The sequence below is a fragment of the Berghia stephanieae genome, chromosome 14 (assembly GCF_034508935.2).
Source record: "Berghia stephanieae isolate SIO BIC M18660-M18661 chromosome 14, UCSD_Bste_1.3, whole genome shotgun sequence".
NCBI classification, from domain to species: Eukaryota; Metazoa; Mollusca; class Gastropoda; order Nudibranchia; family Aeolidiidae; genus Berghia; species Berghia stephanieae.
The window spans coordinates 9,311,942-9,334,441 of record NC_088373.1 but is presented as its reverse complement, the minus strand read 5'-3'; the positions used below and the strand labels follow the sequence as shown (position 1 = coordinate 9,334,441).

Here is a 22,500-nt window from a genome sequence, read left to right as displayed (position 1 = left end):
GGGTATTGCAGAATATTTCGGGTACCCGGGTAGAATTCTCGGGTACCCGGGTATTTTTCAATTTCTCTTTAATACGTTATTTTATTGGTTTATAGAATATAATTCAATCATATTTAAGTTTTAAAAAAACTATCCGTAATCAAAATAAAATCATTGATTACATTATGGGCTTTCTAATAGCTAGGAATAAGTTAGGAATCAACCTGATTCCAAGAAGTCAACTTTCTCTCGGAAATCGAAACTAATGAACGTCCTTCCAAGAACTCGAGATGGGGACTATAAAAACACCCCCAGCTATTGTTTTCACACACACACGACATTGCGACGCTGAGTAATTAATCACGCATCTGTCACTATGTCGTCCCAGACAAAATCCCTTTCATGGAATTATTTTGACAGAAAAGATAAAAACGGGAGAACTGATCTCTGCTAAGAGAAGCTGTCTCGGTGAAAGCCACATTGACAAGTTGATCTTTTTGAACAAGAATTGCTAATGAAGGAAGTTCTTTTTTTTTATACCCCTTTTGCCTTTTGCCTTGATTTTCTCAATCGTTGAGTTGTTGCAAAGTCTTTATTTTTTTATTTTTTTTTATTCTTAATATTTTGTTATATCTTTTTCTACAGTTTGTACAAATAAAGATATGATAAAAAAAAACAAGAAAAACAAAACAAAAACAACCCGCCATATCAGCATCCCCCCCCCCTCTTTTTTTTTTATCATGGCGGGTACCCGGGTACCCGGGTAATTGGGAACTATTACCCGGATCCTACCCGGGTAATAAATTACCCGGGTAGGAACAGCCCTAAGTTTTTAATTTGTCAGGAGGGGATAGCGCGAACGCAGTCCCCCTTACGCAAAAATTACGCACTCGAGTCACCCACATTTGGGGTGATCGCAGGGGTCAGCCCAACCGGAGTGCAATGGAAAGGCCTCGCCCTGGGAGGACCCCCTTCGTGATCAGGGTGCCTCCCGTGCCAGGTAAGTATGATTACCTATTTTAATATAATTCTTATAACGATATATCGCGAATTATAAACGTGGCGTTTAATTGAATTGAATAATTTGTCGTATATTATCAAATATTATCCAAATTACCCTGTATATTAAAATCTTTGTTGTGTTGTCTGATCAAGCTTCATTTTTGACATAGGGTGAATGCATAATGTTTGCTTATTTTGTTGAATTTGATGTTATATTGACTAGAGCGTTTAAGATGTCTATATCTGACATGGAAAAGATTGAGTTATTTCCCTTGCCTAAAGCAGACTTTCGCGAGGAATGTAGGCCTAGATGAACTGAAAGACGGCTTAGCATGACGGTTAGCGATACTAAATTTAGGATATTATTCAGTGATTGAAAATGGATTTTTCCAGTGTCATACAAAATAACCAATAACAAAAATCGCTTTCAGCTTGAAAGAAAAGAACAACTGCAAAGAAAAGACAAATGACGATACTTGGGGAAATAAACATAATATTATTTGAGGAGTTCCCCTTCATCTGATAGGCATAAATTCCTGAGATGATAATCCGGAAAAGAACAAGACGGGGTACCTAATTATTGGTAATATTCCTAGAGTAAAAGATAAAAGGCGACATGTACATTTATGCAGGTTTGACATCGGAACGCTTTATTGGGCCCAGTTTAACAGTATTGTAATGGACAATATTATTGTGTGTCATCTTTTGAGAGCTCAGTTAAAACAATGAGCCTAATGAAGTGGGTTATAATACCTGCAAATAATTGTACGTCAATAAAATGGGTAGTGTGAAGGAAGCTGGCAATGACGTCATATATAGATATTGTCGTGTGATTTAGTAACGAAAGTCAGATTTTCACTTAGCACCATACGGTCCATCTATTATATTTCTTTCTTTTTTGAATGCTGAAAATAAAAATTTTGAAAGTTTGAATATCAAAATTCGGTTTAACTGGCGAGATTGACAAGCTTTTCGATCGGGTCTAAACTTAATGGTGAACACTAGGGCTAATCAGGCCTTACCATCTCATCCGTCTTTCGTCTTTAAATTGTTAGGCTACAGGGGATAGCGCGAACGCAGTCCCCCTTACGCAAAAAATTACGCACTCGAGTCACCCACATTTGGGGTGATCGCAGGGGTCAGCCCAACCGGAGTGCAATGGAAAGGCCTCGCCCTGGGAGGACCCCCTTCGTGATCAGGGTGCCTCCCGTGCCAGGTAAGTATGATTGTCTAGTTTAACAGCATTCTTATAACGATATATCGAGTACTATCAATGTGGTGTTTGGTTGATTTGCATAAATTGTCGTATATTATCAAATATTATCCAAATTATCCTGTATATTAAAATCTTTGTTGTGTTTTCTGATCAAGCTACTTTTTTGACGTGGAGCGAATGCATAATTTTAGCTTATTTTGTTGAATTTAATGATATATTAACTAGAGTGTTTAAGATGTCTATATCTGACATGGAAAGGATTGAGTTATTTCCCTTGCCTAAAGCCGACTTTCGCGATGAATGTAGATGAACTGAAAGACGGATTAGCATGACGGTTAGCGATACTAAATTTAGGATGTTATTCATTGATTGAAAATGGACTTTTCCATTGTCATACAAAATAATCGACAAAATATCGCTTTCATTTTGAAAGAAAAGAACAATTGAAAAAAAAAAAAAAAAAAAAAAAAAAAAAAAAAAAAAGACAAAAGACGATACTTGAAGAAATAAACATATCGTTTGAGGAGTACTCAACACAAAGCTCTATGGTGAGGCTGAGGACCTAAAGCGGACCACAGACTTCATAGCAGATATCGGACTGCAGCCATAGATGTCCATCAGAGGAACGAAGAAGAAGAAGAAGAAGAAGAAGAAGAAGAAGAAGAAGATTTGAGGAGTTCCCATTCATCTGATAGGCATTAATTCTTGTCATGATAAACACGGAAAAGAACGGGACAGGGTAATTATTGATAATATTCATAGAGTAAAGGATAAAAGGCAACGTGCACATGCCGGACTGACATCCCAACGCTTTATTGGGCCTAGTTTAACAGTATTGTAATGGACAATATTTTGTGTCATTTTTTGAGATTTCAGTTAAAACAATGAGCCTATAATGAAGTGGGTTATAACACCTGCAAATAAAGGCACGTCTTTAAAATAGGTATTATGAAGGAAGCTGGCTATTGTCGTGTGAAAGTTAGAATTTCACTCAGCACCATACGGTATACCTATTATATTCTATATATTTTGTTTTTAGCTTTTGAATGCTGAAAATGAAAAAAAAATTGAAAGTTTAAATATCAAAATAAGGCTTAACTGGCTAGAACTACCTACTACCTATTAGAATCAAGCTTTACCATCTCATCTGTCTTAAGATTGTTACAGGGGATAGCGCGAACGCAGTCCCCCTTACGCAAAAATTACGCACTCGAGTCACCCACATTTTGGGTGATCGCAGGGGTCAGCCCAACCGGAGTGCAATGGAAAGGCCTCGCCCTGGGAGGACCCCCTTCGTGATCAGGGTGCCTCCCGTGCCAGGTAAGTATGATTGACTAATTTAACAGCATTCTTATAGCGATATATCGAGTACTATCAATGTGGTGTTTGGTTGGTTTGCATAAATTGTGGTATATTATCAAATATTATCCAAATTACCCTGGATATTAAAATCTTTGTTGTGTTGTCTGACCAAGTTCCATTTTTGACGTGGAGTGAATGCATAATGTTTGCTTATTTTGTTAAATTTGATGATATATTGACTAGAGCGTTTAATATGTCTATATCTGACATGGAAAAGATTGAGTTATTTCCCTTGCCTAAAGCAGACTTTCGCGAGGAATGTAGGCCTAGATGAACTGAAAGACGGCTTAGCATGACGGTTAGCGATACTAAATTTAGGATATTATTCAGTGATTGAAAATGGATTTTTCCATTGTCATACAAAATAACCAATAACAAAAATCGCTTTCAGATTGAAAGAAAAGAACAACTGCAAAGAAAAGACAAATGACGATACTTGAAGAAATAAACATAATATCATTGGAGGAGTTCCCCTTCATCTGATAGGCTAAATTCCTGTGATGATAATCCGGAAAAGAACAAGACAGGGTAATCATTGGTAATATTCATAGACTAAAAGATAATAGGCGAAGGTGTACATTTATGCAGGTCTGACATCTGAACGCTTGATTGGGCATAGTTTAACATTATTTTAATGGACAATATATTGTGTCATTTTTTGAGATTTCAGTTAAAACAATGAGCCCATAATGACGTGGGTGATAATACCTGCAAACAAATGCACGTCGATAAAATGGGTATTATGAAGGAAGCTGACAATGACGTCATTATATAGGTATTGTCGTGTGGTTTAGTAACGAAAGTCAGAATTTCACACAGCACCATACGGTCTGTCTATTATATATATTTTTTTCTTTCTTGAATGCTGAAAATAAATTTTTTGAAAGTTTGAATATCAAAATTCGGCTTAACTGGAAAGATTGACAAGCTTCCCGATCGGGTCTAAACTGAATTGGGCTACCTAGTTAAACCGGGTACTCGGGTAAAAGGGGCGGGTAACGAGTACCCGCTTCAACAAATGGAAACCGAACTGACAGTGATAAAGAAGTTGTTTGAAGGAAGGCTCCGTTGACAAATTAATATTTTTGAACAAAAATTGGAAGTAATACAATTTTGATTTACATATTTCCATTTACATGACATTTTTTCAAAAGATTTTCCTCCTTTATTTTTCAATTACATTGGTTATTTTGTTTTATTTGTTAACACACATTTGATTCAATTTTGGAACCAACAGATTAAGACTATATTAATTCTTATATTTTAAAGGAATCTCAGGTATTTTTGGTTTTATTGTAGTTAATTATCGATGTTTCTTACTTCAGTTTCGTTTCATTTTTTGTAATAAATAATAAATAAACACCCCCCCTCCCCCGCCCCAACAGACAAAAAAATATTTTTTGACATTAGCCTAAGTCACCCCTGCCACGGGTAATGATTTGGGCGGTAATCCCAGCACTACTTAAGGTTCCATCTCACTCTTTGTTTTAAAATTGTTTCAGGGGATAGCGCGAACGCAGTCCCCCTTACGCAAAAATTACGCACTCGAGTCACCCACATTTGGGGTGATCGCAGGGGTCAGCCCAACCGGAGTGCAATGGAAAGGCCTCGCCCTGGGAGGACTCCCTTCGTGATCTTTTTTTTTTTTTTTAGACCCAGGCCATACTATCTAATGACCCTCTTAATTAGTAAAAATTGTATTTGTTAGGTTAATTATTATGTGTTTAGTAGTAGTAGCAGTAGGAAGGCTTTGGCATTAACTGCTTCTGTATCGTACGTTACGATAATAATATAATTTTTTTTTTTTTTTTTTTTAATATATATAAATGAAATAATGGTTGAAATATTAATGTTGCCTAACGCGTTCATGGAGGGTGGGGGGTTAATTGGGCAGTTGGTCAGTTAGAGGTTATATTGGGTTGGTGGGTTGTAATAAATTTTGTTATTTTTTTTTTTATTTTTTTTTTTTTTATTTTTTTTTAGATGATTTAAATTAACAATTAAATAGCTGTTCATGGTTGGATGTGGAGAGTAGATAAAATGTGTTGCGATTGGTGGATGACAGAGATCCTGTACCAATCGGTTTATTGATGATTCAGGGCTGTTTTTAATGTTGTTTAGATAGATTGTCTGGGACTGACAGAGGTTTAGTAGGGGGGGGGGGGGTGTTGGATTCTGAGGGTTTTGATTGGTGGGAGTTGAAAGGCTGCAGCCTATCAGCTGATCGGAATATTCGAACTTCTGTAATATGGGGTTATTGTGGAAATGAGTTTAGGTTTAGGTTTTAGGTTGGATGGGGGGGGGGGGGAGGTTTCTGAATTGCTTCTGTTGTTGGGATGGTGAATACACGGGTCAAACGTCTTGTGGGTTTATTAATTGTTGTGGTCGGTTGATGTTCTTGGGCTATTGCTAAATTATGGGAGTAGATTGGAACTGGTGATGAAGGTGGTTATGCTTTTAAAAGGAAAACTTTTGATTAATTTGTTAGTAACCTATTCCCTTGCTCCTTTAGGAGTCCAAGGGTGGCCACCCACTTTCCCGCTCTCTAGCCGAGCGTCATTCGCTGCTTCAACTACTGTGCACGTGGTCTTTCCCTATGCAGCATTGGTTATTTTATTATTCTATGAATATAGTTAATTTTTCGATAAGGTTAGAATCGTGGGGGGGGGGGGGGGGCAGTTGTGACTGTGGGTGTACAAGGTGTACGTTTTAATATTATAAATAGTGTAAATATTCTTCTTTCCGAGTCGGCCCCGACTGATCTCATCTGCATACATGTGGTCCACGGCAGTCTAGACGCCGCAGCGCAATTGTTTCAGCCGCGCTTCAGGCGGGTTGGGCGGGACTAGACCCTCCGGCATGCTGCGCGGCACACACATTACCCCGCGCCGTCTCTGCCGTGGGCCGTTGCGCCGAGTTCGCCGGGGCCGCATCGGAAAAAAAAAAAAAAAAAAAAAAAAAAAAAAAAGGGGGGATTATATCTTACTAAACACTTGTGTCACGTCCTTTCCTTGGAGGTTTGTTATTGTTATTTTGTTGAGTTTAGTATAAGTAGGAATTTTTAGGTGGGGGGGGGGGGGTGTTGTTTTGTATGTTAGTATTAGTATCATTAATTATTAGATGGTTTTATCTGCCACATGATCTTTTAGAGCCGAAATAGGGTCTGTGTTCTCTACTCTAGCTATGGTTTTGCAATCAGATAAATAAAAATACAAAAAGGGTGGTACTCTGCATTTTTCCTTGGCGAGATCTTCTGTCGTTTATGTTGGTATTCTTTTCCGTCTCCGTTTGTATCAGGGTGATGGGAAGGGGGCTGTCTGTATTATCTATCTAGATGTGGGGTAGGATTGGATGTACTGTGTGGGGGAGGGGGGGGGATGGGGTAGAAACAAAGGAAAAGGTAGAATTAGTTATATACAGAATGGTTCTGATTATATTATTCCGGAGGCCGAAGAGTTAGGAGAAGGATGATCGATTCATCGGGTTGTGTATCATTATCAATGCTGAGAGAGAAAGGGGGGGGGGGTAAGAATAGACATGGACGCACCTCGTTGTTTGTAACTAGGTTGTTTGGCAGTGAAGTTGGTGAAAAAGTTATTGCTATATCAGTGTGGTAGAGGGGGCGAAAGGGGAAGTTAATATAGAAAAGGATAATACTACAGCAAAAGTAAGGGAAGGAGGAATAACTAAATACTAGGGAAAGGAATATATAATAGTAAGTGATCAGTCAGGTAAATGATCGATAATAGAGGTGTAAATAATATATGTATAAATAAAGTTTGTAAAGCTAGCTAGGGGGGGGGGGCGGAGGGGAGGGGTGATCAGGGTGCCTCCCGTACCAGGTAAGTATGATTGTCTTTTTTAACATCATTATTATAACGATATATCGAGTACTATCAATGTGGTGTTTGGTTGATTTGCATAAATTGTCGTATATTATCAAATATTATCCAAATTACCCTGTAAATTAAAATGCTTGTTGTGTTGTCTGATCAAGCTCCATTTTTGACATAGGATGATTGCATAATGTTAGCTTATTTTGTTGAATTTGATGATATATTGACTAGAGCGTTTAAGATGTCTATATCTGACATGGAAAAGATTGAGTTATTTCCCTTGCCTAAAGCAGACTATCGTGAGGACTGTAGATGACAGCCGTCATGACGTGAACTGAAAGACGAATTAGCATGACATTAGCGATACTAAATTCAGGATATTATTCATTGATTGATAAATGGACTTTTCCATTGTCATACAAAATAACCGACAAAAATATCGCTTTCAGCTTGAAAGAAAAGAACAACTGCAACGAAAAGACAAATGACGATACTTGAAGAAATAAACATAATATCATTGGAGGAGTTCCCCTTCATCTGGTAGGCATAAATTCCTGTGATGATAATCCGGAAAAGAACAAGACAGGGTAATTATTGGTAATATTCCTAGAGTAAAAGATAAAAGGCGACGTGTACTTATATGAAGGTCTGACATCTGAACGCTTTATTGGGCCCAGTTTAACAAAAATGTAATGGACAATATTTTGTGTCATTTTTTGAGAGTTCAGTTAGGTACAACAATGACCCATAATGAAGTGGGTTATAATACCTGCAAATAAATGCACATCGATAAAATGGGTATTGTGAAGAAAGCTGGCTATGACATCATATATATATATATATATATATATATATATATATATATATATATATATATATATATATATATATATTGTCGTTAGGTTTAGTATAACGAAAGTCAGAATGTCACTCAGCACCATACGGTCTAACTATTATATATTTTTTTCTTTTTTGAATGCTGAAAATAAAAATGTTGAAAGTTTGAATATCAAAATACGGCTTAACTGGCGAGATTGACAAACTTTACGATCAGGTCTAGGCTAAACCCAACCATATTAGAACTTGGAACAATAAATCAAGTTCTACCATCTCATCTGTCTTTAAAATTGTTTCAGGGGATAGCGCGAACGCAGTCCCCCTTACGCAAAAATTACGCACTCGAGTCACCCACATTTGGGGTGATCGCAGGGGTCAGCCCAACCGGAGTGCAATGGAAAGGCCTCGCCCTGGGAGGACCCCCTTCGTGATCAGGGTGCCTCCCGTGCCAGGTAAGTATGATTGTCTACATTAACAGCATTCTCATAACGCTATATCGAGAAATATAAACGTGGCGTTTGATTGATTTGCATAAATTGTCGTATATTATCAAATATTATCCAAATTACCCTGGATATTAGAATCTTTGTTGTGTTGTCTGACCGAGCTCCATTTTTGACATGGAGTGAATGCATAATGTTAGCTTATTTTGTTGACTTTGTTGTTATATTGACTAGAGCGTTTAAGATGTCTATATCTGACATGGAAAAGATTGAGTTGTTTCCCTTGCCTAAAGCCGACTTTCGTGAGGAATGTAGATGACAGCCGTCATGACGTGAACTGAAAGACGGATTAGCGTGACGGTTAGCTATATTAAATTCAGGATATTATTCATTGATTGATAAATGGACTTTTCCATTGTCATACAAAATAACCGACAAAAATATCGCTTTCAGCTTGAAAGAAAAGAACAACTGCAAAGAAAAGACAAAAGACGATACTTGGGGAAATAAACATATTATTTGAGGAGTTCCTCTTCATCTGATAGGCATAAATTCCTGTGATGCTGAACCCGGAAAAGAATGAGACAGGGTTATTATTGGTAATATTCATGGAATAAAAGATAAAAGGCGACGTATACTTATATGCAAGTCTGACGTCTGAACGCTTTATTGTGCCCAGTTTAACAATAATGTAATGGAAAATATTTTGTGTCATTTTTTGAGATTTTAGTTACAACAATGACCCTAATGAAATGGGTTATAATACCTGCAAATAAATGCACGTATATAAAATGGGTATTATGAAGGAAGCTGGCAATGACGTCATATATAGATATTGTCGGGTGGTTTAGTAACGAAAGTCAGAATTTCACTTAGCACCATACAGTCTACGCGAATATTTCTTTCTGTTTTGAATGTTGAAAATAACAATTTTGAAAGTTTGAATTTGAAAATTCAGGTTAACTGGCGAGATTGACAAGCTTTACGATCGGGTCTCAAGTCTCTATTAATGGGGATACCTATTCACTACTATTCAAGCTTTATACCATCTCATCTGTCTTTAAATTGTTACAGGGGATAGCGCGAACGCAGTCCCCCTTACGCAAAAATTACGCACTCGAGTCACCCACATTTGGGGTGATCGCAGGGGTCAGCCCAACCGGAGTGCAATGGAAAGGCCTCGTCCTGGGAGGACCCCCTTCGTGATCAGGGTGCCTCCCGTGCCAGGTAAGTATGATTGTCCATTTTAACAGCATTCTTATGACGATATATCGCGAATTATAAACGTGGCGTTTGATTGATTTGCATAAATTGTCGTATATTATCAAATATTATCCAAATTACCCTGGATATTAAAATCCTTGTTGTATTGTCTGATCAAGCTCCATTTTTGACATAGGGTTTATGCATAATGTTAGCTTATTGTGTTGAATTTGTTGTTATATTGACTAGAGCGTTTTAGATGTCTATATCTGACATGGAAAAGATTGAGTTATTTCCCTTGCCTAAGACCGATTTGCGTGAGGAATGTAGATGACAGCCGTCATGACGTGAACTGAAAGACGGATTAGCGTGACGGTTAGCGATACTAAATTTAGGATATTATTCATTGATTGATAAATGGACTTTTCCATTGTCTTACAAAATAACCGACAAAAATATCGCTTTCAGCTTGAAAGAAAAGAACAACTGCAAAGAAAAGACAAAAGACGATACTTGCAGAAATAAACATATCATTTGAGGAGTTCCCCTTCATCTGGTAGGCATAAATTCCTGTGATGATAATCCGGAAAAGAACGAGACAGGGTAATTATTGGTAATATTCATAGACTAAAAGATAAAAGGCGACGTGTATATTTATGCAGGTCTGACATCTGAACGCTTTATTGGGCCCAGTTTAACAATAATATAATGGAAAATATTTTGTGTCATTTTTTGAGATTTCAGTTACAACAATGACCCTAATGAAATGGGTTATAATACCTGCAAATAAATGCACGTATATAAAATGGGTATTACGAAGGAAGCTGGCAATGACGTCATATATAGATATTGTCGTGTGGTTTAATAACGAAAGTCAGAATTTCACTTAGCACCATACAATCTACGCGAATATTTCTTTCTGTTTTGAATGCTGAAAATAAAAATTTTGAAAGTTTGAATATGAAAATTCAGGTTAACTGGCGAGATTGACAAGCTTTACGATCGGGTCTCAAGTCTCTATTAATGGGGATACCTATTCACTACTATTCAAGCTTTATACCATCTCATCTGTCTTTACATTGTTACAGGGGATAGCGCGAACGCAGTCCCCCTTACGCAAAAATTACGCACTCGAGTCACCCACATTTGGGGTGATCGCAGGGGTCAGCCCAACCGGAGTGCAATGGAAAGGCCTCGCCCTGGGAGGACCCCCTTCGTGATCAGGGTGCCTTCCGTGCCAGGTAAGTATGATTGTCTAAATTAACAGCATTCTCATAACGCTATATCGAGAAATATAAACGTGGCGTTTGATTGATTTGCATAAATATTCGTATATTATCAAATATTATCCAAATTACCCTGGATATTAAAATCCTTGTTGTATTGTCTGATCAAGCACCATTTTTGACATAAGGTTTATGCATAATGTTAGCTTATTGTGTTAAATTTGTTGTTATATTGACTAGAGCGTTTAAGATGTATATATCTGACATGGAAAAGATTGAGTTATTTCCCTTGCCTAAAGCCGACTTTCGTGAGGAATGGAGATGACAGCCGTCCTGTCGTGAACTGAAAGACGGATTAGCGTGACGGTTAGCGATACTAAATTTAGGATATTATTCATTGATTGAAAATGGACTTTTCCATTGTCATACAAAATAACCGACAAAAATATCGCTTTCATATTGAAAGAAAAGAACAACTGCAAAGAAAAGACAAAAGACGATACTTGAAGATATAAACATATTAATTGAGGAGTTCCCCTTCATCTGAAAGGCATAAATTCCTGTGATGCTGAACCCGGAAAAGAATGAGACAGGGTTATTATTGGTATTATTCATGGAATAAAAGATACAAGTCGACGTGTACTTATATGCAGGTCTGACGTCTGAACGCTTTATTGGGCCCAGTTTAACAATAATGTAATGGAAAATATTTTGTGTCAATTTTTGAGATTTCAGTTACAACAATGACCCATAATGAAATGGGTTATAATACCTGCAAATAAATGCACGTCGATAAAATGGGTATTATGAAGGAAGCTGGCAATGACGTCATATATAGATATTGCCGTGTGGTTTAGTAACGAAAGTCAGAATTTTACTTAGCACCATAGAGTCTACGCGAATATTTCTTTCTGTTTTGAATGTTGCAAATAAAAATTTTGAAAGTTTGAATATGAAAATTCAGGTTAACTGGCGAGATTGACAAGCTTTACGATCGGGTCTCACCTATTCACTACTATTCAAGCTTTATACCATCTCATCTGTCTTTACATTGTTACAGGGGATAGCGCGAACGCAGTCCCCCTTACGCAAAAATTACGCACTCGAGTCACCCACATTTGGGGTGATCGCAGGGGTCAGCCCAACCGGAGTGCAATGGAAAGGCCTCGTCCTGGGAGGACCCCTTCGTGATCAGGGTGCCTCCCGTGCCAGGTAAGTATGATTACCTATTTTAATATAATTCTTATAACGATATATCGCGAATTATAAACGTGGCGTTTAATTGATTTGAATAATTTGTCGTATATTATCAAATATTATTCAAATTACCCTGGATATTAAAATCCTTGTTGTGTTGTCTGACCAAGCTCCATTTTTGACGTGGAGTGAATGCACAATGTTAGCTTATTTTGTTGAATTTGTTGTTATATTGATTAGAGCGTTTAAGATGTATATATCTGACATGGAAAAGATTGAGTTATTTCCCTTGCCTAAAGCCGACTTTCGTGAGGAATGTAGATGACAGCCGTCATGACGTGAACTGAAAGACGGCTTAGGATGAAGGTTAGCGATACTAAATTTAGGATATTATTCATTGATTGAAAATGGACTTTACATTGTCATACAAAATAACCGACAAAAATATCGCTTTCAGCTTGAAAGAAAAGAACAACTGCAAAGAAAAGACAAAAGACGATACTTGGGGAAATAAACATATTATTGAGGAGTTCCCTTTCATCTGATAGGCATAATCCCTGTGATGATAACAAGGAAAAGAACGAGACAGGGTAATTATTGGTAATATTCATAGACTAAAAGATAAAAGGCGACGTGTGTATTTATGCAGGTCTGACATCTGAACGCTTTAATGGGCATAGTTTAACATTATTGTAATGGACAATATTTTGTGTCATTTTTCGAGATTTCAGTTACAACAATGAGCCCATAATGAAGTGGGTGATGATACCTGCAAATAAATGCACGTCGATAAAATGGGTTTTATGAAGGAAGCTGGCAATGACGTCATTATATAGACATTGTGTGGTTTAGTAACGAAAAGTCAGAATTTCACTCAGCCCCATAAGGTCCAGATACCTATTATATATATTATTTCTTTCATTTTTGAATGCTCAAAATAAAATAAAATTGAAAGTTTGAATATCAACATTCGGCTTGATTGACAAGCTTTACGATCGGGTCTAAGCCTAGGTGAACAGACAGTAGGTCACATAGCCCGGAAGAGAATCGATTCTATTGGGGGCCTAAAAACTGGGCCTCAATGAATCTGTACGAATAACGAAACGTTTAAAACGCTTTTTAAAAGTGCCTCTCTACAACTATTTTTATTGAGAAATTATATTTTTCATGATTATAGTTTAAATACATATTACTCTGATGATAGCTAACCTTGATTATAATTGCTTAAATCACAGATGGGTTAATTAAGGGCAATTCAAATTGATAGTTATTATTTTGTAAACAGTACGAAATATCAAGAAGAAACCCCATAAAATCTGAATATTTCTAGTTCTATGACACATTGCCATATTTATGGACAATAAAGATCTATTATTATTATTATATTATTATTATTATTATTATTATTATTATTATTATTATTATTATTATTTATTATTATTATTATTATTTATTATTATTATTATTTATTATTATATTATTATTATTATTATTATTATTATATTATTATTATTATTATTATTATTATTATTATTATTATTATTATTATTATTATTATTATTATTATTATTATTATTATTATTATTATTATTATTATTATTATTATTATTATTATTATTATTATTATTATTATATAATATAATAATATAATAATAATAATAATAATAATAATAATATAATAATAATAATAAATAATAATAATAATAATAATAATAATAATAATAATAATAATAATAATAATAATAATAATAATAATAATAATAATAATAAGGATGATTATCATGACATGATTACTACTTATTATAAGAAGATATATCTATTTCATATTTCATTGTTATTAGTTGTTAGTTCATATTCTCCATTAGCATTGACATGTACTTTTAATCTAAGTCTATTAACTTAAGAGTAATAGTAGTGAGGGATAGAAATGCTATTATTCACATTGTTGGAATACAACTTGACAAGTAGTCAAGCAAGAAAAAGAAAGTGAAAAATATCCAAATCTAAGGGTGTCTACTTACATGCCATGAATATCACAACCACAAATTAATCCTCAGAAATATTTATCCAAATAAGAAATACACCATAATCTTAATCCATTGGAAGAATAATCCAGATGATTCCATTTCATGATACCAATTTGTACCTCACTCTGCGTTTAACGGGCTTGTGACCGTCACAATCAAAATGTGGCCGCATTAAGGTTGTTTTTTTTAAATTTTAAATAAATAAATACATAGAAATACATACATGGCCCTGTAAGTAATATTGGCAATTCTGAGGATATAAGAAGAAAATTATTTGAGAGTGTCTCTGAAATTCGAGAATTAATATTCACATTCATGGACATAAAAATTTAACATGGGGCATGGGGGGGGGGGGGGGGGGGAGAGAAAGGATGCTTGATAATGATGTCTTATGTTGATGCTCCACTGTAATCAACATCTGTTGTCATGCTCTCCAGCATGAGCTTGGCACGATCAATGGTATTGGTATGTGAGGCATTCTCTACTGAAATGTAATAGTTACACCCTGCTGATCTGCGTAAGTGACAAAAATGGCTTTCAATATCATCCTGTTGAAAAAAACCAAGAGCGACATAATCATGATGGAGACTGTTATCTGAGGACAAAAGAAAATGTGCCAAATCAATAAAGCACTTGCAGGTCCAGAAGAGAGCCTTGGCTGTATCTGCTGTAAGAGAATGCATACGAGGATTAGAAAGTGGAGTAAGACGTAATGCGATATCTGCCAATGAGTTCAGAATATCCAGCTGGTGATGCTCCTCATCCCTGATTACTGCCATATCAGGATCTCGAAGTCGAGTCTGTCGGAGAGGATCTTTTGTATTGAAAACTTTCCATAAACATATCACATTATCAATGAATATAGCCGTATCTTTCCATGACTGTGTCGAAGCTGATGAAGACTTGAGGGCTGCACTTGTTTTTTCTGAAAAGACATCAAGAACAAGAGAAACTTTCTGCTTTTCGATGTTGGGAGGCCTAAGACAAACATTATTTAATTTAGACATGCGCAATGAAAATTCAGATGTTTCATGATCGTATAGTGTTATCAAATCAGACCATTTAGCCATTTCTTGTCTGTGGGGTCAGGACTATCTAAAGGTGAAAAAGCAATGGTACCAGTTCTTTCTGAAATCCAATTATTACGTATGTTCTTTAGGTGAACTGGATCATAAATCAAAAAAGAGGTTTGTGATTAGTTGAGATTGGGGATTTAGCAATCCAAGGCTTTTGCTCATCATCTCTGTCAAATTTCGGAAAAAAAGACTGATTTACTCTATTATTATCACATACAATGGCGACAACATTTCCTCCACATTCCTCCACAGTTGTAATGACTTCAGCAACCTGTTGAAATTGAAATTCAGAAGTTAATGAATGACACGGAACAAGTCTGGCAAGGAAAGATTTTGAACCAAAAAAACATTTCACCATAATACCAAGCATTGTTGTAGCTGCTCTTGTCAGGATAATCATGAGCATAACCAAAGACTTCACCACCACGATACGACAAAGAGGCTTTGATGTAAATTTCATCCACAATCAATATACATCCCCGGCTGCGCTCACTGATGCTCCTGAAAATAGAGGTAAATAAAGCTGCATCACTCATATTTTTGCTGACAGCAGTAATTTTCTGTAAAGTAGAAATGGATGGTAATTGTAAATAACTCCTAAGCTGTGAATATAGAGAACGAGACAATGAATACCAACTAAAAGCAGTAAAAAGGTCCTCTGTGGAGTAAATGCGTTTATTTTTAGAGGCATTAAGATTGTGAACATTACGTTGTAGAAATTTCACCTGTGGAACATCTTCATCATTGGAAATGACATACTTAATCAATGCATCAAGCCCACTCCAACACTTCACTTGCTTGTCACTAGAAATAAAGTCTGGATAATTCTTTATTTTTCTGACGCCCTTGTAGCATTCAAATGATAAAGCCAGAGAACCTGAGGAAGATAATATATTAAAAAAACATAGAAAAATCACAGATTGGACCATCTCTACTTATACTACAGAAAGTGTAGAGCCCTCTTGCCTTTTCAAATCCAACAACACCTCCTACAGGATGGCCAAGAAGCATGTCAATAAAGCGTTCATGAAAATCCTTTCCATCAAGCGAATCTCTTGCACGAAATTCAGCCATTTCATCAATAACAACAGCTCTTGACTCTGCTGTTGCTCTGTCTGTAGTACGACAAGTATGTCTGCCAGCCTGTAGAGGGATAGATGATTTTGGAACGTTAGGGAAAATAGAAGGTGGATTAGCAGGTCGAAAGGCTCTTCCGCCGACGGTTCGAAATCATTTCAGTGTCTTTCGGCCAATGTAAAGAACATACGCCCATGTTATCAGTCACATCCTCAAATTTCAATACATGCACTGAAATCCAAAGCTTTTGTTTCTGTCAGTGGAAAACGATAAACAGAAATCTTTTCATCTGATGCCGATGGTGGATTATCGCGAGTGGGACGAGATCCACTTCGACAATTTACGACTGAGCACTTCCTCCCCATTTTATATTAAATCCTGTTGGAAATCACAAACAAATTAATCCTGAAATGTTAGAATGCTGTGGAAATAAGAATCATTTCATAAAAATCATTCTAAAAAGGGAAAAAAATCAAATTTAACAGACTCTCATCAAAACACGCCATGTCTGATAACATTGGATGAGAAAGAGAAAGTAGAAATCTTGAGCCTTGACAAAACGAGGTTTCACTGCGTATTCTATGTCCGGTATGTAAGACTCCATGGTCTAAACCTAATGAAAACCAATCAAGCCATCTCACTCTTTGTTTTCAATAGGCCTGTGCGGGTACCCGGGTCCTACCCGGTACCCGGGTATTGCAGAATATTTCGGGTACCCGGGTAGAATTCTCGGGTACCCGGGTATTTTTCAATTTCTCTTTAATACGTTATTTTATTGGTTTATAGAATATAATTCAATCATATTTAAGTTTTAAAAAAACTATCCGTAATCAAAATAAAATCATTGATTACATTATGGGCTTTCTAATAGCTAGGAATAAGTTAGGAATCAACCTGATTCCAAGAAGTCAACTTTCTCTCGGAAATCGAAACTAATGAACGTCCTTCCAAGAACTCGAGATGGGGACTATAAAAACACCCCCCAGCTATTGTTTTCACACACACACGACATTGCGACGCTGAGTAATTAATCACGCATCTGTCACTATGTCGTCCCAGACAAAATCCCTTTCATGGAATTATTTTGACAGAAAAGATAAAAACGGGAGAACTGATCTCTGCTAAGAGAAGCTGTCTCGGTGAAAGCCACATTGACAAGTTGATCTTTTTGAACAAGAATTGCTAATGAAGGAAGTTCTTTTTTTTTTTATACCCCTTTTGCCTTTTGCCTTGATTTTCTCAATCGTTGAGTTGTTGCAAAGTCTTTATTTATTTTTTTTTTTTTGATTCTTAATATTTTGTTATATCTTTTTCTACAGTTTGTACAAATAAAGATATGATAAAAAAAAAACAAGAAAAACAAAACAAAAACCAAACAAAAAAAACCCGCCATATCAGCATCCCCCCCCCCCCTTTTTTTTTTATCATGGCGGGTACCCGGGTACCCGGGTAATTGGGAACTATTACCCGGATCCTACCCGGGTAATAAATTACCCGGGTAGGAACAGCCCTAAGTTTTTAATTTGTCAGGAGGGGATAGCGCGAACGCAGTCCCCCTTACGCAAAAATTACGCACTCGAGTCACCCACATTTGGGGTGATCGCAGGGGTCAGCCCAACCGGAGTGCAATGGAAAGGCCTCGCCCTGGGAGGACCCCCTTCGTGATCAGGGTGCCTCCCGTGCCAGGTAAGTATGATTACCTATTTAATTAAATTCTTATAACGCTATATCGGAATTATAAACGTGGCGTTTAATTGATTTGAATAATTGTCGTATATTATCAAATATTATCCAAATTACCCTGGATATTAAAAATCTTTGTTGTGTTGTCTGACCAAGCTCCATTTTTGACATAGGGTGAATGCATAATGTTTGCTTATTTTGTTGAATTTGTGTTATATTGACTAGAGCGTTTAAGATGTCTATATCTGACATGGAAAAGATTGAGTTATTTCCCTTGCCTAAAGCCGATTTGCGTGAGGAATGGAAATGACAGCCGTCATGACGGGAACTGAAAGACGGCTTAGCATGACGGTTACCGATACTAAATTTAGGATATTATTCAGTGATTGAAAATGGACTTTTCCATTGTCATACAAAATAACCAATAAAAAATCGCTTTCAGCTTGAAAGAAAAGAACAACTGCAAAGAAAAGACAAATGACGATACTTGCAGAAATAAACAAAATATTATTTGAGGAGTTCCCTTCATCTGATAGGCATAAATTCCTGAGATGATAATCCGGAAAAGAACAAGACGGGGTACCTAATTATTGGTAATATTCCTAGAGTAAAAGATAAAAGGCGACGTGTACATTTATGCAGGTTTGACATCGGAACGCTTTATTGGGCCCAGTTTAATTAACAGTATTGTAATGGACAATATTATTGTGTGTCATCTTTTGAGAGCTCAGTTAAAACAATGAGCCTAATGAAGTGGGTTATAATACCTGCAAATAATTGTACGTCAATAAAATGGGTAGTGTGAAGGAAGCTGGCAATGACGTCATATATAGATATTGTCGTGTGATTTAGTAACGAAAGTCAGATTTTCACTTAGCACCATACGGTCCATCTATTATATTTCTTTCTTTTTTGAATGCTGAAAATAAAAATTTTGAAAGTTTGAATATCAAAATTCGGTTTAACTGGCGAGATTGACAAGCTTTTCGATCGGGTCTAAACTTAATGGTGAACACTAGGGCTAATCAGGCCTTACCATCTCATCCGTCTTTCGTCTTTAAATTGTTGGGCTACAGGGGATAGCGCGAACGCAGTCCCCCTTACGCAAAAATTACGCACTCGAGTCACCCACATTTGGGGTGATCGCAGGGGTCAGCCCAACCGGAGTGCAATGGAAAGGCCTCGCCCTGGGAGGACCCCCTTCGTGATCAGGGTGCCTCCCGTGCCAGGTAAGTATGATCGTCTAGTTTAACAGCATTCTTATAACGATATATCGAGTACTATCAATGTGGTGTTTGGTTGATTTGCATAAATTGTCGTATATTATCAAATATTATCCAAATTACCCTGTATATTAAAATCTTTGTTGTGTTTTCTGACCAAGCTACTTTTTTGACGTGGAGTGAATGCATAATTTTAGCTTATTTTGTTAAATTTGTTGTTATATTGACTAGAGCGTTTAAGATGTCTATATCTGACATGGAAAGGATTGAGTTATTTCCCTTGCCTAAAGCCGACTTTCGCGAGGAATGTAGATGAACTGAAAGACGGATTAGCATGACGGTTAGCGATACTAAATTTAGGATGTTATTCATTGATTGAAAATGGACTTTTCCATTGTCATACAAAATAATCGACAAAATATCGCTTTCATTTTGAAAGAAAAGAACAATTGAAAAAAAAAAAAAAAAAAAAAAAAAAAAAAAAAAAAAGACAAAAGACGATACTTGAAGAAATAAACATATCATTTGAGGAGTACTCAACACAAAGCTCTATGGTGAGGCTGAGGACCTAAAGCGGACCACAGACTTTATAGCAGATATCGGACTGCAGCCATAGATGTCCATCAGAGGAACGAAGAAGAAGAAGATTTGAGGAGTTCCCATTCATCTGATAGGCATTAATTCTTGTCATGATAAACACGGAAAAGAACGGGACAGGGTAATTATTGATACTATTCATAGAGTAAAGGATAAAAGGCAACGTGCACATGCCGGACTGACATCCCAACGCTTTATTGGGCCTAGTTTAACAGTATTGTAATGGACAATATTTTGTGTCATTTTTTGAGATTTCAGTTAAAACAATGAGCCTATAATGAAGTGGGTTATAACACCTGCAAATAAAGGCACGTCTTTAAAATAGGTATTATGAAGGAAGCTGGCTATTGTCGTGTGAAAGTTAGAATTTCACTCAGCACCATACGGTATACCTATTATATTCTATATATTTTGTTTTTAGCTTTTGAATGCTGAAAATGAAAAAAAAATTGAAAGTTTAAATATCAAAATAAGGCTTAACTGGCTAGAACTACCCACTACCTATTAGAATCAAGCTTTACCATCTCATCTGTCTTAAGATTGTTACAGGGGATAGCGCGAACGCAGTCCCCCTTACGCAAAAATTACGCACTCGAGTCACCCACATTTGGGGTGATCGCAGGGGTCAGCCCAACCGGAGTGCAATGGAAAGGCCTCGCCCTGGGAGGACCCCTTCGTGATCAGGGTGCCTCCCGTGCCAGGTAAGTATGATTGACTAATTTAACAGCATTCTTATAAGCGATATATCGAGTACTATCAATGTGGTGTTTGGTTGGTTTGCATAAATTGTGGTATATTATCAAATATTATCCAAATTACCCTGGATATTAAAATCTTTGTTGTGTTGTCTGACCAAGCTCCATTTTTGACGTGAGAGTAATGCATAATGTTAGCTTATTTCGTTGAATTTGATGTTATATTGACTAGAGCGTTTAAGATGTGTATATCTGACATGGAAAAGATTGAGTTATTTCCCTTGCCTAAAGCAGACTTTCGCGAGGAATGTAGGCCTAGATGAACTGAAAGACGGATTAGCGTGACGGTTAGCGAGACTAAATTTAGGATATTATTCAGTGATTGAAAATGGATTTTTCCAGTGTCATACAAAATAACCAATAACAAAAATCGCTTTCAGATTGAAAGAAAAGAACAACTGCAAAGAAAAGACAAAAGACGATACTTGCAGAAATAAACATAATATCATTGGAGGAGTTCCCCTTTATCGGATAGGCATAAATGCCTGTGATGATAATCCGGAAAAGAACGAGACAGGGTAATTATTGGTAATATTCATAGACTAAAAGATAATAGGCGACGTGTACATTTATGCAGGTCTGACATCTGAACGCTTTATTGGGCATAGTTTAACATTATTTTAATGGACAATATATTGTGTCATTTTTTTGAGATTTCAGTTAAAACAATGAGCCCATAATGACGTGGGTGATAATACCTGCAAACAAATGCACGTCGATAAAATGGGTATTATGAAGGAAGCTGACAATGACGTCAATATATAGGTATTGTCGTGTGGTTTAGTAACGAAAGTCAGAATTTCACACAGCACCATACGGTCTGTCTATTATATATATTTTTTTCTTTCTTGAATGCTGAAAATATAATTTTTGAAAGTTTGAATATAAAAATTCGGCTTAACTTGCGAGATTGACAAGCTTCACGATCGTGTCTAAACTTAATTAGTCTACCTATTAAAACACTAATCAAGCTTGAGGTAAGGGCTGGGCGGGTACCCGGGTACCTGCGGGTAAAAAAGTTAAACCGGGTACTCGGGTATAAGGGGCGTGTAAGGAGTATCCGCTTCAACAAAATTTAATGGAAACCGAACTGAGAGTGATCAAGAAGTTTCTTGAAGGAAGGCTCCGTTGACAAACTAATATTTTTTTAAACAAAAATTGGAAGTAATACAATTTTGATTTACATATTTCCATTTACATGACATTTTTTCAAAAGATTTTCCTCCCTTATTTTTCAATTACATTGATTTTTTTGTTTTATTTGTTAAAACACATTTGATTAAATTTTGGAATCAACAGATTAAGGCTATATTAGTTCTTATCTTTTAAAGGAATCTCAGGTATTTTTGGTTTCATTGTAGTTAATTATCGATGTGTCTTACTTCAGTTCCGTATCATTTTTTGTAATAAATAATAAATAACCACCCCCCACACACACACACACAAAATAATTTTGGACAATAGCCTAAGTCACCCCTGCCACGGGTAATGATTTGGGCGGGAAATCCCAGAACCACTTTTGGTACCATCTCACTCTTTGTTTTAAAATTGTTTCAGGGGATAGCGCGAACGCAGTCCCCCTTACGCAAAAATTACGCACTCGAGTCATCCACATTTGGGGTGATCGCAGGGGTCAGCCCAACCGGAGTGCAATGGAAAGGCCTCGCCCTGGGAGGACCCCCTTCGTGATCAGGGTGCCTCCCGTGCCAGGTAAGTATGATTGTCCAATTTAACAGCATTGTTAAACAATATATCGAGAAC

The 22,500-nt window shown here is 36.6% G+C and overlaps 1 protein-coding gene and 12 non-coding genes across 13 annotated transcripts; all 13 read right to left on the bottom strand.

Annotated features, from left to right (window-relative positions):
* Positions 1–823: 823 nt before the first annotated feature.
* On the bottom strand, positions 824–987 carry LOC144960193 (U1 spliceosomal RNA). The gene has a single exon (XR_013642784.1). It is a non-coding gene; the product is annotated as a U1 spliceosomal RNA (small nuclear RNA).
* Positions 988–2,040: 1,053 nt separating this feature from the next.
* On the bottom strand, positions 2,041–2,205 carry LOC144960198 (U1 spliceosomal RNA). Its single transcript, XR_013642788.1, has one exon. It is a non-coding gene; the product is annotated as a U1 spliceosomal RNA (small nuclear RNA).
* Positions 2,206–3,361: 1,156 nt separating this feature from the next.
* On the bottom strand, positions 3,362–3,525 carry LOC144960200 (U1 spliceosomal RNA). The gene has a single exon (XR_013642790.1). It is a non-coding gene; the product is annotated as a U1 spliceosomal RNA (small nuclear RNA).
* Positions 3,526–5,058: 1,533 nt separating this feature from the next.
* On the bottom strand, positions 5,059–5,228 carry LOC144960211 (U1 spliceosomal RNA). Its single transcript, XR_013642798.1, has one exon. It is a non-coding gene; the product is annotated as a U1 spliceosomal RNA (small nuclear RNA).
* Positions 5,229–8,528: 3,300 nt separating this feature from the next.
* On the bottom strand, positions 8,529–8,692 carry LOC144960196 (U1 spliceosomal RNA). Its single transcript, XR_013642786.1, has one exon. It is a non-coding gene; the product is annotated as a U1 spliceosomal RNA (small nuclear RNA).
* A 1,054-nt stretch (positions 8,693–9,746) lies between these two features.
* LOC144960201 (U1 spliceosomal RNA) lies at positions 9,747–9,910 on the bottom strand. Its single transcript, XR_013642791.1, has one exon. It is a non-coding gene; the product is annotated as a U1 spliceosomal RNA (small nuclear RNA).
* A 1,053-nt stretch (positions 9,911–10,963) lies between these two features.
* On the bottom strand, positions 10,964–11,127 carry LOC144960204 (U1 spliceosomal RNA). The gene has a single exon (XR_013642793.1). It is a non-coding gene; the product is annotated as a U1 spliceosomal RNA (small nuclear RNA).
* Positions 11,128–12,161: 1,034 nt separating this feature from the next.
* LOC144960207 (U1 spliceosomal RNA) lies at positions 12,162–12,324 on the bottom strand. The gene has a single exon (XR_013642796.1). It is a non-coding gene; the product is annotated as a U1 spliceosomal RNA (small nuclear RNA).
* Positions 12,325–15,600: 3,276 nt separating this feature from the next.
* Positions 15,601–16,984, bottom strand: LOC144959774 (uncharacterized). Its single transcript, XM_078892511.1, has 2 exons — positions 16,969–16,984; positions 15,601–16,547 (listed from the first exon to the last, which is right to left on the bottom strand). The coding sequence occupies exon 2, from the start codon at positions 16,331–16,333 to the stop codon at positions 15,692–15,694; it is 642 nt and encodes a 213-aa protein (XP_078748637.1). The 5' UTR covers positions 16,334–16,547; positions 16,969–16,984; the 3' UTR covers positions 15,601–15,691.
* A 1,027-nt stretch (positions 16,985–18,011) lies between these two features.
* LOC144960192 (U1 spliceosomal RNA) lies at positions 18,012–18,175 on the bottom strand. The gene has a single exon (XR_013642783.1). It is a non-coding gene; the product is annotated as a U1 spliceosomal RNA (small nuclear RNA).
* Positions 18,176–19,237: 1,062 nt separating this feature from the next.
* LOC144960195 (U1 spliceosomal RNA) lies at positions 19,238–19,401 on the bottom strand. Its single transcript, XR_013642785.1, has one exon. It is a non-coding gene; the product is annotated as a U1 spliceosomal RNA (small nuclear RNA).
* Positions 19,402–20,530: 1,129 nt separating this feature from the next.
* On the bottom strand, positions 20,531–20,693 carry LOC144960205 (U1 spliceosomal RNA). The gene has a single exon (XR_013642794.1). It is a non-coding gene; the product is annotated as a U1 spliceosomal RNA (small nuclear RNA).
* A 1,600-nt stretch (positions 20,694–22,293) lies between these two features.
* LOC144960197 (U1 spliceosomal RNA) lies at positions 22,294–22,457 on the bottom strand. The gene has a single exon (XR_013642787.1). It is a non-coding gene; the product is annotated as a U1 spliceosomal RNA (small nuclear RNA).
* Positions 22,458–22,500: the final 43 nt, after the last annotated feature.

Excerpts from the sequence above, each read along its gene's own strand:
- LOC144959774 (XM_078892511.1), bottom strand. The coding sequence starts at position 16,333 with ATGGTCCAATCTGTGATTTTTCTATGTTTTTTTAATATATTATCTTCC.